This window comes from Podarcis vaucheri (assembly GCF_965113315.1).
Source record: "Podarcis vaucheri genome assembly, chromosome: 7".
In the NCBI taxonomy this organism is placed as follows: domain Eukaryota; kingdom Metazoa; phylum Chordata; class Lepidosauria; order Squamata; family Lacertidae; genus Podarcis; species Podarcis vaucheri.
This window is the reverse complement of record NC_138765.1, coordinates 17,615,616-17,636,310: the sequence shown is the minus strand read 5'-3', so window position 1 is coordinate 17,636,310 and position 20,695 is coordinate 17,615,616. Positions and strand designations below refer to the sequence as shown.

Below are 20,695 nucleotides of genomic sequence, written 5' to 3'. Positions count from 1 at the left end.
ACAGAAAAAGAACCTACCCAACATGACACGGACACAAAACCTCACGCATACATTATGTAAAAGAATAAAAACTGACTACCACCCCCTTCTCTCTCCCCCCTTCTCTCTCCCCACCTATCTTGTTCCCCAACCTTATACCGCACACAACATCAAAGGCTCACATCAAATATAAATGATCTGTAAAAAAGACTTTATGGTCTGAAACTAGAGATGATGTACAGTGGTACCTTGGGTTACAGACGCTTCAGGTTACAGACGCTTCAGGTTACAGACTCCGCTAACCCAGAAATAGTACCTCGGGTTAAGAACTTTGCTTCAGGATGAGAACAGAAATCGCACAGCAGTGGCACAGCAGAAGCGGGAGGCCCCATTAGCTGAAGTGGTGCATCAGGTTAAGAACAGTTTCAGGTTAAGAACAGACCTCCAGAATGAATTAAGTTCTTAACCTGAGGTACCACTGTATGTACTTCTGTAACCCAAGAAAATCTTTAATAAAAAGAGAAGAGAAGAGAAGAGAAGAGAAGAGAAGAGAAGAGAAGAGAAGAGAAGAGAAGGTTACAGAACACAGTTGGTGAGGGATGTGACCTGGAGGGAGTCCCGAGGCTAATATAGAAAGAGGAGACATTTGGTCCCCACAAGTGTGGCTCCCCATCCCTAGTGTAGGCTGAAGGTTCTGTCTCCTCTGAAAAGCCTACAGTCCTCATAGGTTCCAAGAGCCCCAAGCGAATGTCACGACAGCCCAGCCTCTGTCCCACGGGGCAAAATCATGGAAGCTGCATCACAGACCAGAGCCCAGCAAGGATTGCAAAAAATAGTCCAAATGATCCTGGAACGATCCCGTGGCCTCCAGAGCTGTTAGCTGGCTTGCAATTGCTTAAGGCGACAACACTGATCCCAGAGAAAGAGCCGGAATGCTCATTTAGTTTCCGACAGGTTGCAGAGTTCGTACAGCCCTTCATGATGGTCATAACAACTAAGGCTCCTAAAAGAGAGGATTGCAGAAGATCCAAGTCAACAATCAATACCAGGGAAATATATGATGAACTGTGATAACCACCTACCCATCTTCTACAGTATTGACTGAGAGAAGATGGGAGGAGGTAGGGATCTAGGAGATCCATCTTTTCCTGATCTTGTGTGTGGCAGAGAGGGATGAGGCTATCACACTCTGTTTCCACAGTGCTTTGTTGTGGGCTGTGCACTGATCATGCATGCAAATTTATTGCCCAGTCTGCATGATGTCATCAAAGTGCCATCCAAAATCTTTCCCCCTCCACATTAATTCAAGGATTAGAACTTGTTGTGGCCTTGTAAAACAAGCGTACAAATTTGGAGAAGAGGTGAGGCAGGAAATTTCTGAAATAATAGGTGTACTGGTAGTTTTAGCTTTAGATGTCAAATTGTGTTGTTTATCAATTTTTGATGGGTCAAATACAGACTGAATATGTAAACCACTTAAAAAAATTTTATTAGTAGCTGCTCGTTTGGCCATATCATGGGCTGGAAAGAGCCCTTCAGTTTTTTGTTTTTGTTTTAATAGTTTGTAAAAGTAATGTTTATCATTCTTTCTGAAAAATTGACTCATAAATGAAGAATATCTTTGGGTGTAGCTAAATCTATGGATTTTGCTTCCATTTCATGGCCATTTGTTATGTATATGACAGGATGGCAATTCCTGATGAAATATGGGTTTGTTTGGTATTCATAACAAAACAAAATTCTTTTACATTTTTGGTAACAGGTTGTTTTTGATGTAACATCTTATGGTGTAGTCTCTTAAGAATGTACCTTATTTTATGTGGTAACAGCTTGGAAACCAGCTTTCATTTATTTATTTATTTTAAAAAAGAAGTATCTAGCCCTCATAGAAAGAAAGTTATGGAGCAAAAGTGCAGGTGCTCCTCTAAATAATTTCTGTGAAAGTAGAATGGTGTGTCTATCTTGTATATACTCCGGTTCCGCTATCCCCTCACACTACGTGAAAATTCACTTACTGGAATGTAAATAATTATGACTAACCCTTGCTATATACTCTGCAGATTCAGATATCCAAACATCAAGAGTTTGCCCACTTCTTTACATCCTTGCTTGTTTGTGCTTCGTTGGTCAGAAGCAGCCATTTTGGGCAGCAGACATGCAGGGAGGGAGGAAGACTGAACAAATGAGAGAGCAGGAGATATCAGACAAATCAGTTTTTCCTTTGTCTCTCTCTTGCTGGTTGGCTGCAGCCATTTCAGCAAAAAACCATGGAGAGAGGGGCATGGGAAGATATTGGACAAATCCCCAATTAGAAATGTTCCTATGGGAATGAATGGAAATCGTGGGCTCATTATGAGAACACTCTTTAAACAAACAAACAATTTCCAGGATATGTACTGTGTTCAGTAAGCGAGACCTGCATGTAGTCCCTGGTACTGAGAATGCTTGCTGTTTTTATGAGACAGCAACAACGTGTACGTGTGTGTGTGTGTGTGTGTGTGTGTGTGTGTGTGTGTGTGATCACCATAACAAAATCCAGCAAGACGTAGCTGACTTCCCATGGTAAATAGAAGGTTGTTGGGGATGGTTGTCTTATGCCATGCCTACTCCATGGCAGCCATTTTGTGACTGGCACCCCAGCACTTTCTCAAAATATATGCACTGGTCCAAAAGGGCTGGTGACCTCTGACGTATGTGGTACCTTTCAGAATGTGGCTGTACTGACTGAAGTAGTGAAAGAATAAAGACCAGTCTGAGTTGTTGAGAGTGTAGATTTGCTTCTGCATATGCTTATGTGTTCAGCTACCTGCAGTTGTAGTCCCAAACAAGTCAAGGCAATAGTTCTCATCCCCAGAACATTTGACCTCTTCCTCCTCCTCACACTCAAGACTGTGCAGAGCATAGCAGGCTGGGCAAACTTTGCCATTTGGCTTTGTCTTTGCAGGCGTCACTGCATACATTTGGGATGAAAGAAAAACACAGTTTGAGTCCCTGTTTGAGCAGCCAGTTTCTAAGTCCCTCATGTGGGGTGGAGGCGTTCACCAATTATGAGTTCAATTCAGAATATTTGAGGGGGAAAGAGGCCATCTCCAAGATTTTATTCAAGTATTAAATTAATGGGGCCTACTGGCACATGTTGCGGTCTTGTAAAACAAGCGTACAAATTTGGGAAAGAGGTGAGGAATTTAATAATAGGTGTACCAGTTGTTTTTGCTTTAGACCTCAAATTGTGTCGTTTATCAGTTCAAATACAGCAGGGGTGGTCAGCCTGGTACTCACAAGGGCTAAAGTGTTTGCCAGCATCTCCTATGGTGCCCCCCAAAGGACTCTGTAAATATCTCCTCAGAAACCCACAGGCAGGAGAGACGGTTTGGATTTGGTTCCTGTTTGCACTGGCTCAGCATCCCCTACATTGAACATGCTTCCTTAAACATATCCACATTTCATTGGATCCAAGGATCAGACAGCCTCCCTCCCTCCCATCCTTTTCCCTCTCAATGGGGCAGTAGGGGCATGTCTGTCCCATTTTGTGGTCCGTACTTTCTCTGCTCCCTTTGTGGCTGCCATTTTGTGTCATACCATGCCTCCTTCAAGGAGGCCATTTTCTGCCAGTCCACATCCCCATGGTAGCCATTTATGGCTGTCACCCATGTCCCTTTTCCCAAGTCCCGATTATGCTCACTGCCCCCAAAAAAGATGGACAGTTCTTACAATAGATATAGAGGGAGCTCGTTCTTCTCTAATAAAAAATACAATTCCCAGGGGGCAAAGAAGAAAGATTTTTTTAAGCTAATTGTATAGGATTGGGAGGGCTCCTTGTGCGTTAGGGATTCCCCTGCTGTTTTTGAATGGACTGCAAATAAATAAATGATGTACACCAAATGTGAGCTCATTAAACTGGAGTGAGGTGTGAGTCAAGGAGCAGAGGAATATGACAGATTTAGGGTTCGGCTGCTTGCTGTTTTTAAAGAAAGCTAATTAAACGTAGTAAGATAAAGAGAGGAGAGGAAAGAGGAGAACAGCAGCAACAACATACAGGTGGGGGTCATCGTCCTGCACTCGTCCCCCACACAGCAGAAAACTTGGGTCACTACTCTTCCTGTCTGGCCCATATTGATGACGGTGACGCCATTGTTGCAGGTACTGGATGGCACACAGCTCTTCACAATGGCCTTCAACTTTGCTCCTGTAAGCATCAAAAGGGAAACAGGATGTCTGAAAAAGGACCATGATGGTATTGACCCTACTTCTCAGCATCCTTAGTGTCATGTCACTTCACGTGAATCAGATCATTGGTCCATCGAGCCCAGTTCTCGCTATTGTGGCCTTCTGCAACCTGGGGTGATCCAGATGTTTCTGAACTGCAGCTGCCATCCTCCCTGGTCATTGGCCATGCTGCCTGGGACTGATGGAAGTTGGTCCAGAAAATTTGAAGGGCACCAGGTTGGGAAAGGCTCTCTGTCCCAGCTGATGGAAGAAGACATCAAGGATCTCGGAAAGAAGTCATTCCCCTATGCCCCATGTAATATCATGGAGCATTCCTTATAAGGCACTATGGTGGCCCACCAGGTCATTAAGAGGAAAGCAATTACTTTAAAAAAAAATATTTGGTTTTTCAAATTACATATCCAGCATACAACAAAAAAACCAAGATTCCAAAGAATCTCCTGGACTTCCCTCTTTCCCTTTGTGGGTTCTATTGTTAATCATTTCCTCCTGCATCTCTTAATCTTTTACATCTCCATTATGTCCAAAATTCACCATTAAACTGTAAGTGTTATTCCAATCCTACTAACAGTTTTAACTGTTTGCAATGGTTTTTAAGATAAATTGTAAATTTCCCCCGTTCCTTATTAAAATTTTAGTCTTCTTGATTTCTGATTCTTCCGGACATTTTTGCCATTTCGGCATAATCCGTCAACTTAATCTAAGAGGAATGCCCGTATTGTTCCTTGCAGGGAAGGTCAAATTACATTTTTAATAAGGTGGGAGGGAGACACTGCCATAATTCCACCTGGGATGGCAGAAGTTAGTGGCATGGAACTGAGGCTCCAGATAATTTAAATCTATCCCTTCTATTATTTTCATCCAGCTACAGCTGAGAAGTACTGTGGAGAAGTACTGTGGAGTACTGCTGCCCACTAACTTCAGTGGATTTTAATCCAGTGTTACTCCTACTGAGAGTAGACTTATTGAAATGAATGGACATGACTAATTTAGGTCCATTAATTTTAGCAAGACACACAATCTAATGGGTCCACTTCGAATGAACATTACTGGATAAAGCCCACTTTACACTTTTGGTGCAACCTTACAATATTGTTTCATAGCTCTGGGAGCGGCTGCCGAGACCATATAACACCAGTCTTGAAAGACTTACATTGGCTCCCAATACGTTTCCGAGCACAATTCAAAGTGTTGGTGCTGACCTTTAAAGCCCTAAACGGCCTCGGTCCAGTATATCTGAAGGAGCGTCTCCACCTCCATCGTTCTGCCCAGACACTGAGGTCCAGCGCTGAGGGCCTTCTGGCGGTTCCCTCACTGCGAGAAGCCAAGTTACAGGGAACCAGGCAGAGGGCCTTCTCGGTAGTGGCGCCCTCCCTGTGGAATGACCTCCCACCAGATGTCAAAGAGAACAATAATTACCAGACTTTTAGAAGACATCTGAAGGCAGCCCTGTTTAGGGAAGCTTTTAATGTTTGATGTATTACAGTATTTTAATATTTTTGGGGAAGCCGCCCAGAGTGGCTGGGGAAGCCCAGCCAGATGGGTGGGGTATAAATAATAAATTATTATTATTATTATTATTATTATTATTATTATTATTATTATTGTCAGAAACCAAAACTAACTAGATTTGTCCCTCTACTTATACCACTGTGAATGTCTCGGTCTCCATGCTGTCTAGGCTACAATTACTGCTATTGTCTCTCAAGTTGGGGAAATGGCTTTTCTTTCCATGTTTCATGCTTAGCAGAAGCCTTTGTATTCTGAAATGCAGGGAGCTATAAGGAAATCCTGTGCTAACAGGGGCATCAAGGACACATAACCCCACTCATAATTAAACCAAATCAATTGCCCCAATTGGCTTAGACTCCTACTCTGTGGAGTTAGTGTGAAGAATGAAGCCAGTCCATCCTATGCAAGAGGAAACTGGGAGAAGATTCTGGATTCATTCTCCTTTGGGGGGCAGTAAGTGCCATGGAATCATATTACTGTAGAGTTGGAAGGGACTTCCAAGGGCCATCTAGTCCAAGTCCTTACATTACAGGAATCTCAGCTAAAGAGTCCCTGACAGATGATCATCCAACCTCTGTTTAAAAACTTCCAGTGGATTGGAGACCAGCACCTTCTGGGGTAGCCCATTCCACTGTCAAACAGCTGTTACCATGAGAAGGTTGTTCCTAATGTTTAGTCGGAGTCTCCTTCCTAGCCATTATGATGATGATGATGATGATGATGATGATGATGATGATTATGCCCTATACCTGGAGGTCTCAGGGTGGTTCACAGAAAATTTCTTTTAAAACAACAACCCGCAATGTAGTGGTACCTTGGTTCTTGAACCTAATCCGTTCCAGAAGTCCATTCGACTTCTGAAACTTTCGAACACCAAGGCTTCCAGTTGGCTGCAGAAGGTTCCTACACTCAAGTAGAAGCTGCGTTGGACGTTTGGCTTCCGAAAAACATTTGAAAAGAGGAACATTTATTTCTGGGTTTTTGGCGTTTGGGAGCTGATTTGTTCATCAACTAAGCCATTCGAGAACCAAGGTTCCACTGTATATATAATCAAAATAAATACAACCCAATAACACCCCCTCCCCAAAAGAGCCACATTTTAAAAGGGCATGGGATTAACCAAAGGCCTGGTTAAAAAGGAACGCTTTTGCCTGGAGCCTAAAGGTGTGTAATGAAGGCACCAGGCGAACTTCCCTGGGGAGAGCATTCCACAGATGGGGAGCCACTGCAGAAAAGGCCCGTTCTCGTGTTGACACCTGTGATGGTTTGTGTATGCTCTTCGCAATAAGCACCCTCTGCTCACTCAGAGAGATATTTATAGTTCTTTCTTTTACATATGTACTAGCAGCATAGTACAATCATGCATCCGAATCGTCCGGTTCAGATTCGGGGAGTGGTCTTCTCCTGCTTTTCCTCCAACAGAAAAGGCAGGGGAGCTTCATGGGATGTCTCTGATCCCTGCGCTTTAACCCTCTCCTTTACTGTGCCAAAGGCACAGGCTTAGGCTCTCTGTCTGTTCCTGAACTCCCTGTGCGGTGCTGGGGCTCTGCTTCAGCATGGAAGAGCCTTCCCACCTCCTGGCTCTCTCCTTCTTCCCCTTCCATCACTTCCTCTCTGTTTCCTTCTGACTGTTCCCGCTCTGACTCTTCTCCCCCCAAGGCGTTCCTTGGCAGTCCCATGACAACACCCTCCAGACCTCTCAAGGAGGAGGCACATGAAGGAGGACCTCAGAAGATGATCTCAGGGACTGGGTAGGTTTGTATGGAAAGAGGCAGTCCTTGAGCTTTTGCCATGGACTTACCCATTGTAGTCTCTGACAGCATAACGGCACATCTGTCGAAAGCAGGGGGGCATCTGCTCGTAGGCCCACTGCAAGAGTGCCCAAGGCCCTCACAAATCTCACACTCCAGAGAGGCCCCTAAAAACAGGGTAAAGAAAAAGTATCACCTGGGTGTGTTAGACATGGCATGTGGATTGCTATACAGTGTACAGCTCAACTATTTGTGTGTGCAGAGAGAGACTGTGCACTCGATGAATATAATGTACGAACAACTCTTCATGTGACACAGTGCCAATACTATCCCTATGGCTATACACTGGCACAGATACTAATCATTCAGATCTCAAATATCTCAGACTGCAAAAAAAATGGCAGGCATGTAAGCACATTTTAAGTGTGCGCTTCCCCCAAATAACTCTCAGAACTGTAGTTTCCCCATCACAGAACTACATTTCCCAGCACCCTCTAAATGTATGATGTCTACACAGCCTATTTTTATGGACCTTTCTTAAGAGATGTAGCAATTAATTTATTCTTGGAAGGCTTGTAAACCCATTAGCCTCAATGGTTTCTTAGTATTATCTACTCACCTGTAGTGATGAAAACTGAAAGGAGGAAGATAGGCAGTGGGGTCTCCATGATTCTAGAGGTCTCCTGGCCTGGGACCGACAATTTCTAGAGGAGTAGCCACGGGGGTTCCTATAACAAAAATGAGGCTTATGACACCTAAAAAAAAAGTTTATTAGGGCAGAAGCTTTTGTGGGCTACAGACCATGTCTTTCAAAGCACAAAGTGCTCTTCTGAATCTAGTGAAGCCACTGGCTCTGTGTGACTCAGCTGAGGGTGTTCTACAAAGTTGAGCAAACAGTTCTCAGAAAGGGCAAGGGCACTTAAAAATAATAATAATCCTATTCTCTGTCCTGCTGCCAAAGTTGAAAGTCAACTGAGAAATCTATACCAATGTTTCTCTATTTTCGTGCAATGCAATCCACATTTTGAGCATTGCCAGACACCTAAGGGTCACTTCCAAGTGAATGTGAGAAATATGCAACAACAACCAGGGGTGCCAATTTGAATAAAATTAAAATTGATCACATCACACACACACACACACACACACACACACACACACACACACACCATTTCAATGGCAACATCCATTAACATGGGGTGTGTGGGCCCCTCAAATATTTTATTGAGAGGTGAAGACCCCCCCCCCAGCCCCTAGGAGTTGGCTCCTATGACTACTACCACTGCAGCCAGCTTTTGGACAAGCCCAGTTTTGTGATTTTTTGCTATACTTCAGTCCAGACTTTTTAAGAACCATTCCCTGCCCTCCCTGCTCTTTGTGAGAACATCTGAGACTCAATACCTTGCTGCTGGATGTGAATAGTTCCCACGAGCTCCCAGAAGTCCTTGTTTTTCAACCATGTCGCAGTGATGGTGGGCCACATCACACCAGCCAACATTGATTAAATTTATTATTATTAAAGAGAGAGAGAGAAGTGATCAACAATACACTTTTAACTACAGTTTGTCACTCTGTTCCGCAGCTGTTTATTTCTACATTATATTTGAGCTTTCATGGGCCGTAAAAGCCCAGAAAACCAGTGGAATGTAGTTTGCAAGGTTTATTCCAGAAAAAAATGAATTTGTTTAATTCACAAAGTTGTGGGAGTATTTTTTTTTAATGGAGGTGCTATATCAGCATAGCATTCCTTTCTGATGTTTTCATGGGGGGACAGAAACATGAAAGAGTGAAAAAAGCAATGTCGTCCAATGATGTTTGTTGTTGCACCATAGCATGCCCATTGAAATTCAGGATAAAATGCCACAGTGCCATAATGCGACAAGTTCCAGTGCTGAGAAGAGCATTATTGAATAAGACAGGAACACTACCACTATAATCAGGAAAACTAATGCAATATTCTTCACATGTGAATGCACTGAATGCTACCTTGCAGAAGAACTGGGGGTTTGGGGGGGGGCAGGGCAGGGAAGGCCAAGTTATCCGAAAACCAGAAATGCAGTTCCATCCACCCTGGTCCTCATAGAATAGATTCTTCCATGTCCTTTGCACTTTGCCCAGGTTTGTATGCAGGGAAAAGAAATATTAACTGATGAGCAGCAGTGCAGGCCAAATATGCAGGACTAGGGAAACTTTTCCACATTTAAACCTCAGTGCTTAAAATGCACAATTATCATAGAATCAGGGAGTTCTAAATCACAGAGTCAGAAGGGAATCCAGGAATCATCTAGTCCAAACCCCTGCAATGCAGGAATCTCACAAAGAATCCTAGGAACTTTAATTTGTTAAAGGGTGCTGGGAGTTGTAGCTCTGGGATGGCTAAGCTATAGTTCCCAGGATTTTGTGTGTGTGTTTGTGTGTGTGCCCTTTAACTATATGGTGTGTACTTAACCACTGGTTAAAAAAATAAAGGTCAAAGACCCCTGGACGTTTAAGTCCAGTCAAAGGTGACTATGGGGTTGCGGCGCTCATCTCACTTTCAGACCAAGGGAGCCGGCACTTGTCCGCAGACAGCTTTCCAGGTCATGTGGCCAGCATGACTAAACTGCTTCTGGTGCAATGGAACACTGTGATGATAACTATTTTTTTTCCATTTTTTCCTTCTCAATATTGCTGCCCAAAGACTCCAAGCTCCAAAGTTCTAAATCATGAGGGACGTTTCCACAAAAGCAGGTGGCAGACCAATCTGTTTATCATTTTCCCAATCTTTAATTCTGTTCTTCACATTGCCATAGCAGTTTGCATTTACAGCAGCAGCAACAACAAAAAACATGCAAATTTATTTGCCTGATTATGAAAGCTTTTCCTAATATAGCCATTTTTGTATGCAGTTTTGACCAATATACACATTTTTGTATGTAGTTTCCCCTAGTATACACCTTTTTTTACAAGCAATTTTCCCTAATACAAGGCATTTTTCCCCACGAATATATGTAATATATGTACACACCCACCTAATGTATGCATTGCTGTGCTGTGCACATAAATTTGGGTGAAAAACTGCATTGCAAAATTCAGGGTAGTACAAATTTCAAAAAGATTTGTTTTGGTTAACTGGCTCATGAATTGAAAATTGTGTGGTTCCTCATTGAAATGCAAAAGAAAGCAGAAATAATAATAATCCACATTCGCACTCAGGAAAAACAGCCTGAAGGGGGAAAGCGATGGGCAGTATTTAGTAATCTCTGTCTGGTAGCCAAGAGCTATTACAATAGAGGATGGTGGAGCTTAAAGGATGTGTTACAAGGGAATCCAATGCAGCAAGGTTGCTAGTGGAAGCTTCTGGCAGAACAATCTTTCCCTTTGCACAAAAGCATCCCACTAGTGCAAGAAATGCACCACTGAGTTAAATTTAGCACTACATTGGGTGCAACAGGATGAGCACAGGGCTGAGATGAATTTGCCCCTAGATTCCCAATGGACACAGATATCAAATGCCAACTGTGTGCTTTATGTACTGGAATCTCCGACAGCTGAGCTGCTGGTTTGGGATTTGTGTGTTTAGTTTGTGCAGTTAGCCGCAGGCAGAGAAGAACTGTGGGGGGGGGGAGAGTTGCAGCTCTATGCACATGCACTGTTTGCAGAAAGTTCCAGGTTCAGTACGGGGGGGGGGGCAGCTCAAGTAAAATAATAGAAATACTGAACGAACTGACCAATCATGTCGACTCTGCCCCTCTAACAAAAGTCCTGCCCCCCCCAACAAAAATACTGGGTATGTGCATTGTTCAGTACAGTCATACCTTGGATCTCAACTGCCTTGGCTCCCGAACAAACCGGCTCCAGAATGAGCGAAACCTGGAAGTGAGTGTTTCGGTTTCTGAACATTTTTCAGGACGCTCCTGCAGCCAATTGGAAGCCATACCTTGGTTTTCAAATGATTCCGGGAGTCGAATGGACTCCTGGAATGCATTCTCTTTGAGAACCAAGGTACAGCTGTACCTGATATTTAGGAACCGCTGGTAGATAACTGCTCAGTTACAGCCTGAAAACAAGAACCACCCTTTTCATTATCTGTGATAGCCGGAGGCCAGAAGTGATCAGCCAAAGAATTGGTGGGGACGCTTTCTCAGCCCAAGGGTCATATTCCATTCTGGGTAGCCTTCTGAGGACCACATATCAGCGGTGGCAAGAATGGGCAGTGCAGTGGGTATGAACCATAGTACATTCAGTTAATTTCTCTGCACATACTTATTCACCCTTCCCTGTCCACCATCAGGCCCTAAGTTCATTCCATTTCATTTAAAGTCTGTGACATATGGTTTTAGTTTGCGTTGTGATGCCAAATTTGATACACTGTAGCTTTAAATCTCCTTTAACTGCATGTTATTTGATACACCTGTGAACAGCCTTAAAAGTTCAATACATCTGTATTACCAGCATCAGTTGGCTACACTGGTTAGTGAGCACTGGTCTATAAGTATCACATTTACCTGAATGGATAATTTATTAGAAATTATTTGATATGTATTCCACATTTGTTCATTTTTTATTTATTATCTAATATTCAGGTTGGTCGCTACTATTTTTGTTTTCATACACTGTATGTAACGTATTTAATTTTATTATTAGCTGATGAAGATTCATTTTCAAAACAGTTGATTTAATCCAGAAACACTGTTCTGCTTGTTTGCTATTCATTATTGAATTCTACACGCGGGAGCAACCACCAGTACAATACTGTTGGACATTATCTATTGAAAGGGATTCTGCCTGTGTCATGGTGTTCCCTGACAGCAATTCATTACGTTGATTATTTCTTGTTTATGGACTTATACATACATTATATAACGATGTTTATGAATTGTAAATTTTGGATTATATTCTAACAACAACTAATAATACATTTACCATACTTATTAGCCACGTGTTGCGGCTGTATTTGAGCTAAGTTCATTCCAGACAGACAAAAACACTCAAGAAGGTTAGGGAGCAAAGGGCCACATAGAGAGGTCTAGAAGGCCCATATTTGGTGCCCTATGCCTGGTGTTTGCTGAGGTCAGTGAGAGCTCTGGAAAGCCTATAGTCTGCATATGCAAGCAAGCAAGCGGCAGCAAGGAATTCCTCAAGCCAGACACCCTAGGGGGTGAGTTCATGGGAGGTGCATCACAAACTGGAGGCCAGCAAGGGCTGCAAGGAAGAGTCCAAATGATCCTGGAACGATCCTGTGGCCTCCAGAGGTGTTGCCAGCTGGCCTGCAACTGCTTGAGGAAGTAACAGTGATCCCAGATATAGAGCCGGAATGTTCTTTCAGTTCCTCACAGGTTGGAGAGTTCGTACAGCCCTTCATGGTGGTCTTAACAGCTAATGTACCTAAAGAGAGGGTTGCAGAAGATTGCCAGTCAACAATATGTGATGCACTGTGATAGCCATCTACCGTTCTCCTATGGTGATGGGATACAAATTGAACTGAGAGAAGTCCAATCTCTCCTGATTTTGTGCATGGCAGAGAGGACCAAAGCTATCACACCCGACTTCCACGTGACATTTTCTTGTGGACTCAGAGCGGTTCACGCTTGCAAGGCTTGTTGCCACATCCGCCTGATGCCAACCTCGTCAAAATGCCACCTGGCATCTCCCCATACCAAAATCCAGTTCATAACAGTTAAGAAATGGCTGGCTCATCTTAAAAGGAGGACTGTTGACATTTTTTTAAAAGGCTTCTGAATGTTAGAATGCCTGCTGATTCTGTACTGGACTAGGCAATACCAGGGGAGGAGGAAGGGGGGGCAAGCTGACCCAGGTGTCACCACTGGGGGGGGTGACAAAATGCCAGGCAGCACTCACCGCGGGACCTGCAGCATGCCCGATCCATGTGTCTCTCCTGGGACTGACGCAGTGGCTTGGGCGCCCGCAGACTCTATGCTACCCCAAACAGTCCACCAGCCACCTCCCCCTAAGCAGTAGGGTGGCTGAGTGGGAGGAGGCAGGCAGACTCATCGGAGGCCCCGCAGGCGGCTGGCCCCACCCCAGTCGGCTTGCTCCACCTCTGGGCAATACTAAATGCCCAACTTTTAGTTGAAGCCAGGGCAGATCTACACTTATAACGTAAAAAAAATGCATCATTAAAATGTGACACCAGAGGGCGCTGTAGAGCTGCGAGCCACTGGCAATGGAAAACTGCCATTAAGCATTATAGAATGTTTTATTTAATGACATTTAGAAGACCAACGTAGATCCAGCCTCAGTCAGGTTTCTGAATCATGGGGCACAACTAGCAACTCTCCTCCACAGGATCTCAGTGGTGAGCTGGGATAGAAGAGGCTTTTGAGGTGTCCTAGACCAAATATGAGATCCTTCGACCTGTAGCATATGGGCAGGCAGTGGAAATGTTTCATCAGAGGTATCACTTGCTGCCAGCTGTCTGCCCCCATCAGCAGCCTAGCTGCTGCATTCTGCTACCTCTGGAGGTTCTAAATCACACCCCAGGACAGCCCAACACAGAGTGCATTGCAGTACTCTAGTCTCGAAGCCACCAGTACATGGACTGTGATCCCAGCCCAGATACATCAGGCCTTGCCAGCCTGGCCCTTGTGAGTGCCATGGCACCTGTGAAGGTCTCCAGTAGTTTCCCTGGATGGGTTTCCCAGACTCTGAGTTTTCATTCTTTTTTCCCCTTTTTTTAAAGCAAGTCCAAAAATATTGGTGATGCCTGAGATACTGGGTGCTACACTGTTTGGGATGGGAAAACAAGAATGGTCCGTATGAGTTTCTGTGATAGATTTGCTTCTGTATATACATATGTGTTTAGGTACCTAGGTCTGTAGTTCCAGAAACATCAAGGCAGTAGTTCTCCTCTCCATTACATTCAACCCATTCCTCCTCACATTCACTGTTCATAGCGTAGCAGGCTGGGCAAAACTTCCCATTTGGTTTGCTTCTTGTGGGTGTCACTGCATACATTTGGGATGACAGAAAAACAGCACCAAGATAATCAGGAAGACAATGTCACACACTTGTTTGACCAGACATTTTATAATTCTGTTTCAGTGGGTCAGAACGTTTGAGGGGGGAACAGGGTTGTTTCCAAACCATTCCTCACTTTGCTCATGACCGGCAAGCTAAATTTAAATGCAGCAGGGGCTGTCAACCTGAGGCTCACACATTCCAATGTGCCTGCCAGTATCTCATTTGGGGCCCATAAAAAAATCTCTTTAAATGTCTTCTCCAGAACCTGAAGAAGATGGTTTGCGATTTTTGCATGGTTCCTGTTTGTACTGGCTCAGCCTCTCCTACATTAAACATGCCTCCTTAAACATGGCGACATGTCATAGGATCCGAGGATCAGGCAACCACCTTGCCTTCACTTCTTTGTGATGAGTTTCTCTCTATGAATATACCTAATGATAGCTGCTATGGGTGGTGTTGTTTTCCCCCCATGGATGGTGGGTGGTACACATCTGCACTATCCTGTGGTCTGTCGCTTTATCTGCTCTTTGCGATGCAGCTGCCATTTTGTGCAATGGCAGCCATTTTGTGACATTCCACTCCCCAGGGCAGCCATTTATGGCTGTCATCCATGACACTTCCTAAAATTTCCAGATATGCCCACTGGCCCCCAAAGGTTGACAACCCTTAAAATTGGACTTGAGGGGGCTCTTGCTTCTTGAATAAGGGATACAATTCTCAAGGGGCAGAAGAACGATCCCAAAACTCACCCTACAGAATTGGGAGGGCTCCTTGTACATGGGGTTTTTCCTGCCACTATTAAATTGAACAGAAATAAATAAATGAAATGCACCAATACTAAGTTCATTGGATTAAACAGGAGCATTGTGAGAGTGAAGGAATAGAGGAATTAGGTTTTGATTGTTGTTTCCATTAAAGAAAAGAAAAGAAAAGAAAAGAAAAGAAAAGAAAAGAAAAGAAAAGAAAAGTAGTAAGATAAGAGTGAGGAAAAGCAAGAGGAGCATGGCAGCAACATACAGGTGGGGGTCATTGTCTTGCACTTGGCTCCAACGCAGCAAAACACTTGGCTCAGTAGTCCTCCTGTCTTGCCCAAATTGATGATGGAGGTGCCATCATTGCAGGATTTGGATTGCACACAGTGTTTCACAACGGAGTTCATCTTCATTCCTGAAAGCATTAAAAGAAGAACAGGATGTGTGAAAAAGAATCACAGTGGTGTTGACCCTACTTCTCAGTATCTTGAGCAATAGTCATTTCACTTTCCTTGGTCGATCAAACCTATTGCAGTCTTCCACCACTTGGTGTCCTCCAGATATTTCTGAACTTCAACTCTCATCAACCCTGATGATTGGAGCTGATGGAAGCTGGAGTCCAAAACATCTGGAGGCCACCAGGTTGGGAAAGTCCAGCTGGTGGCAGAAGATACCAAGGGTCCAGGACAGAGGTCCTTCCCAGATGACCAGTGTGCTATCCTTTTAGCTGGAGCCTTTTTATGAGGCATTAGGGTGGTGCAATAGGTTATTAAGAAGAGAGTCATCCTGGCTCCTTGAAGGGATGGTCAAACTACAGTGGTGCCCCGCAAGACGAATGCCTCGCAAGACGGAAAACTCGCTAGACGAAAGGGTTTTCCGTTTTGGAGGTGCTTCGCAAAACGAATCTCCTATGGGCTTGCTTCGCAAGACGAAAATGTCTTGCGAGTTCCTGTGGGTTTTTCCCCTTCCCCCCTTTTCTAAGCTGCTAAGCCGCTTATCAGCTGATCCGATAAGCAGATAAGCCGCTAAAAGCCGCTATTAGCGCTAATAGCGCTAATCCGCTAATCTGTCGATGGGCTTGCTTCGCAAGACGAAAAAACCGCTAGACGAAGAGAATCACAGAACGGATTCTTTTTGTATTGTGAGGCACCACTGTACATTCTAATCAGGCAAAGGAGGGAGGGAGGCATAAGGATAACTACAGATGGGATGCTACAAATTGGTGGCATGGAACTGGGGCTCCAGAAAATCGACATTTATAGCCTCTATTATTGTCATCCAGGCTCTTCTAAGTGAGTTGGATATCACTACCATAGGGCCATGAATTTTAGTTGGATGCAACCTGGTGGTTTTGTTTTGAACGACTACCGTTGGATCCAGCCTACTGTATGTCTTCAGAGCACTCTTACTTGATATAATATGATATTACTTGATTTTCCTACTGTTTCATGGGTGAGATCAGCACTAAGGTCAGGGCATACATCTGAAGCTCTATGATACCCTTGTACTTTGTTCAGGGTGCTGGGAGTTGTTATGAGACCCTATTCCCCTCACAGAGCTACAATTGTCAGAGCGATTTAACAACCGATCCCTTTTCACAGGCAACTCTGGGAATTGTAGCCCAGAGGAAGGAGAATAGGGAGGGTGTCTCCTAACAACTCTCCATATCCTTAGCAAAGAATTATTTGGGCGGAGAGAGCCTGTAACTCTTTAAAGTGCTATCAGAGTGTTTAAAATTTATGCTGCGAATGTGGCCTAATTACAAAAGCAACTACAAACTAGATTTGTTTCTCTACTTATCCCTGTGGCTCCCGTTTGTGGACTGCTCTCCCCAGGGTGGCTCACCTGGTAACGAAGCTACCAGGTGGAAACATTCCTCTTTAACCAGGACTTTGTCAGGCCTTTTGATGTGTGGAAGGTATTGACCTTTTATTATGTGTCCAACTGCCCTGTGGTCTCCTGGTGAAGAGTGTTAGATAAATTTAATAAATAATAATAAATACCAGTGTGAAAGTCCTAGTCCTCATACTGTCTAGGCTACCAATGCTGTTAACTTCTCTCAAATTGAAGGAGCAGCTTTTAGTTCCCTGTTTTAGGATTGTGGAAGGTAACCCTGTGCTAAAAGAGCAGGATGGGCACACAAACCTCCTGATAATCAAGCCAAAGCTATTGCCCCAGTTGCGTTGGTCTACTACTCTGCAGAACTGTTACTGTGAATGATGAAACCGGTCCTGGCCATGGAAGAGGAAGCTGCGAAAGTATTTGGAACCATTCTCTGTCCACAGGACCCTGGTGGTGCCATTCACTTACCCAGCCTGGCCTCCGACAGAGTAACAGCACACATGTCAAAACCAGGAGAGCACGTCTCCATAGGTCCATTGCAGGTATTCCCAACGCCTGCACAAGTCTCGCATTCCAGAGAAGCCCCTAAAATCAGGGAAAATAAGAAAGTTCAATCTGACTGTGTTTACTTTGTTGTGCATGTGTGTTTATCACTGTTAAATGTTTGCATACCACCCTTCATCAAGTTCTGTTTCAGGGGAATTTAGAAAGTGTGACATTTCAAAATGCACCAGAAGAAAACCCATCAGGGGCAAAGTAAAAAAATTCCTTCAATAGCACCTTAAAGACCAACTAAGTTAGTTCTTGGTATGAGCTTTCGTGTGCATGCACACTTCTTCAGATACACTGAAACAGAAGTTGCCAGATCCTTCTATATAGTGAGAAGGTGGGGAGGGGTATTACTCAGAAGGGTGGTGGGAATGGGAGATTGGCAGATAGCTGAGATGAGCCTGTTGACGACTCTTAACGACTGTAATAGGTCTTACAGGAAAAGGCAAGGGGTGAGAAGGTGAGAAATGGCTTAGTCATGTATAATGAGATAAGAATCCAATGTCTTTGTTCAGACCAGGTCTATCCATGGTTATAAGTTTGGTAATGAGTTGCAATTCAGCAGCTTCTCTTTCCAGTCTATTTCTGAAATTCCTTTGTAGTAAAACAGCTACTTTGAGATCTTGTATAGAATGGCATAGGAATAGGATCTGGCAACTTCTGTTTCAGTGTATCTGAAGAATTGTGCATGCACACGAAAGCTCATACCAAGAACTAACTTAGTTGGTCTTTAAGGTGCTACTGGAAGGAATTTTTTTTACTTTGACTATGGCAGACCAACACGGCTACCTATCTGTAACTGGAACCATCAGAGGCAGTCCAGAAGGATGCTAGGGCTGATAGTATCAAGAGGACTATTGCTCTGGTCCAGCAGCAGGCACTTCTAATGTTCTAAACCAGTTACCTTCTGCTATGTGAAATTAGTCCTGGTGGTCTACAACTGAGCAAACATACCAATCAGAAGAACCATCTTGAGAAGCTCATTCACATGCAAACCAGAATCGTTCAAGGGGGTCACCTAAAGTCTATGGTTGTTTTCAGCATCAGTTTATCAGCCACCTCCTACACAATCATTTGAAGGCAATGTACCAAAAATGTCCCCAGTCCCCCTTCAGCAGTGGCGGTGGCAGTGGCCGTCTCAGCAGCCCGGAGCCTGCCTGGTAGTGCAGTTGGCTCTGGCTGGCTTCAGGAGCTGCTCACTGCCGTGGCACCTGCCATTTTGCCTCACCGGAAGTCCCCATACGATGTGTCTTGTGCCGTTGAACCAATCATGCAACATCCATTCCCTACTAATAAATCTACACCACTTAAAATAGAAATCTGGGGACATTAAATGAAATCCGGGGACATTCTGGGGACGGATTTTGTCCGGGGACAGATTTGTAAATCCGGAAACTGTCCCCGGGAAACTGGGATGTCTGGTAACCATAAGATACATGCCATCTCTATGTACCATACAAGTGGTTGTGTGGTTCTTCTATATTTGTACAGCTCAACCATTGTGTACACAGGCAGACCAAGTCCACACTTGTTCAACATGACATATGAATAGAAGTATACAGCTCAACTATTCATGGAGAGAAAGAGAGATTGTACACTCAGTGTAGGCAAACCTGAAGTCACCCCTTCATGTGACATAGTGCCAGTACCTATCCCCATTGCAATATACTGGCACATATACTAATCAGCTAACTCATTCAGAACTAAATTATCTCCAGCTGCGTACCCACCAGATATTTAAAGAACACTTTGTGTACTGAATCCCCAATGCCAAATCCTCAGAACTGTAGTTTACTCCTCATGGAGTTACAGTTCCCAGTTCTGGGGATGCCCTCGGTGAAGTTTTGTGTTTTCAATGTGTGCCGTATATGAAGCCTTGTTTAATTCAGAGCTTGCTCTGTTGAGGAAACATCTGTGTCTTAGTTTGTTTATTTATTCTTAGAAGACTTGAAAACCCATTAGCCTCAAAAGTTTCTCAGCATAGCCTACTCACCTGTAACAATGAAGACTGAAAGGAAGCAGATAGGCAGCGGGGTCTCCATGGTTCTGGAAGTCTCCTAGGCCTGTGATCAGCAATTTGGAGAGGAGTAGCTGCGTGGGTCTCCTGTAACAAAAACGAGGCAGCTTGTGACTACTGGAAAGTTTATTAGTGCACAAGCTCTATCTCCGGAAATGCACTGTGCTGTTCTGAAGCTAGAAAAAGATTTGCCCGTCTTCACACTTTTTAACCCCTGGCTCCAAGAAGGGTGAGTGCTTCTGCTTTCTGTTCTCCGCCCTGCCTCTAAATTCTCTGAATTGAAACCTTCTCTGAAAATGTTTCTCTGTTTTACTACAATGCAATCCCTGTTTTGAGCATTGCCAGAAACCCGAGGGTCACATCCAAGTCAATCTGAGAAATATGCAAATACTACTACTGCAGCCAACTTTTGGACAAACCCAGTTCTTTGTGAGTTTTTGCTATACTTCACTCCAGATTTTTAAACATCTGCCCTCTGACCCCTCTGTTTTTTATGAGAACTTCTGGGAGCCAACATCTTACTGCTGAATATGGATAGCTCACAAGAGCTACAAGAATTCCTTGCTTTTAAATCATGTTGCAGCGACGGTGGGCCATGTCACGCCAGCCAACATTTCTTTGGCTAGAAGAATTTCTTTGGCTTTTTGAGGAGGTACATGCCAGCACAGCGTACCTCTCTCTTTTTTTGCCCGGGGCTTCCCTGCTTTGCTTGCCCCCCTTCCTTCCCAGTCCCTTCCTCTCACGCTGCATCCAGAGAAATTGTGGGAGTAATGTGACAAAATTTGAGGCAGTGTATTTGCACAAAGTTCCTCCTGGGTGCATGGACATGTGGTAAGAGTGATGGAATAGTGATGTTGTCCAGTGACACTGCCCACTGGTGTGAATGAAATTCAGGACAACATGCTACAGTTCTATAATGCAATAGGTACTGCAGGGTAAGAAGGGCATTAGAAAATTGAGGAACACCAGGAAAACTAATAATAATAATAATAATAATAATAATAATAATAATAATAATTTATTTATTTATACCCAGCCCATCTGGCTGGGTCTCCCTAGCTACTCTGGGTGGCTCCCAACAGAATTTTAAAAACACAATTCAG

General features: G+C 44.0%; 2 protein-coding genes across 2 annotated transcripts; both read right to left on the bottom strand.

Moving 5' to 3' along the window:
• Positions 1 to 510: 510 nt before the first annotated feature.
• On the bottom strand, positions 511 to 8,347 carry LOC309537292 (phospholipase A2 inhibitor NAI-like). The gene is made up of 5 exons (XM_082232120.1): positions 8,089 to 8,347; positions 7,520 to 7,636; positions 4,016 to 4,165; positions 2,786 to 2,929; positions 511 to 982 (listed from the first exon to the last, which is right to left on the bottom strand). The coding sequence occupies exons 1-5, from the start codon at positions 8,135 to 8,137 to the stop codon at positions 765 to 767; spliced, it is 678 nt and encodes a 225-aa protein (XP_082088246.1). The 5' UTR covers positions 8,138 to 8,347; the 3' UTR covers positions 511 to 764.
• A 1,866-nt stretch (positions 8,348 to 10,213) lies between these two features.
• On the bottom strand, positions 10,214 to 19,962 carry LOC309537294 (phospholipase A2 inhibitor gamma subunit B-like). The gene is made up of 5 exons (XM_082232122.1): positions 19,569 to 19,962; positions 17,495 to 17,611; positions 15,450 to 15,599; positions 14,279 to 14,416; positions 10,214 to 12,836 (listed from the first exon to the last, which is right to left on the bottom strand). Exons 1-5 carry the CDS (start codon positions 19,615 to 19,617, stop codon positions 12,616 to 12,618), a joined length of 675 nt encoding a protein of 224 aa, XP_082088248.1. The 5' UTR covers positions 19,618 to 19,962; the 3' UTR covers positions 10,214 to 12,615.
• Positions 19,963 to 20,695: the final 733 nt, after the last annotated feature.

Excerpts from the sequence above, each read along its gene's own strand:
- LOC309537292 (XM_082232120.1), bottom strand. The coding sequence starts at position 8,137 with ATGGAGACCCCACTGCCTATCTTCCTCCTTTCAGTTTTCATCACTACA. Across the intron at positions 7,637-8,088 it reads TTCAGTTTTCATCACTACAG|GGGCCTCTCTGGAGTGTGAG; the intron begins GTGAGTAGATAA and ends CCCTGTTTTTAG. Across the intron at positions 2,930-4,015 it reads CAGGACGATGACCCCCACCT|TGACGCCTGCAAAGACAAAG; the intron begins GTATGTTGTTGC and ends AAATGTATGCAG.
- LOC309537294 (XM_082232122.1), bottom strand. The coding sequence starts at position 19,617 with ATGGAGACCCCGCTGCCTATCTGCTTCCTTTCAGTCTTCATTGTTACA. Across the intron at positions 15,600-17,494 it reads TCTGTCGGAGGCCAGGCTGG|GAATGAAGATGAACTCCGTT; the intron begins GTAAGTGAATGG and ends TAATGCTTTCAG. Across the intron at positions 14,417-15,449 it reads CAAGACAATGACCCCCACCT|TGACACCCACAAGAAGCAAA; the intron begins GTATGTTGCTGC and ends AAATGTATGCAG.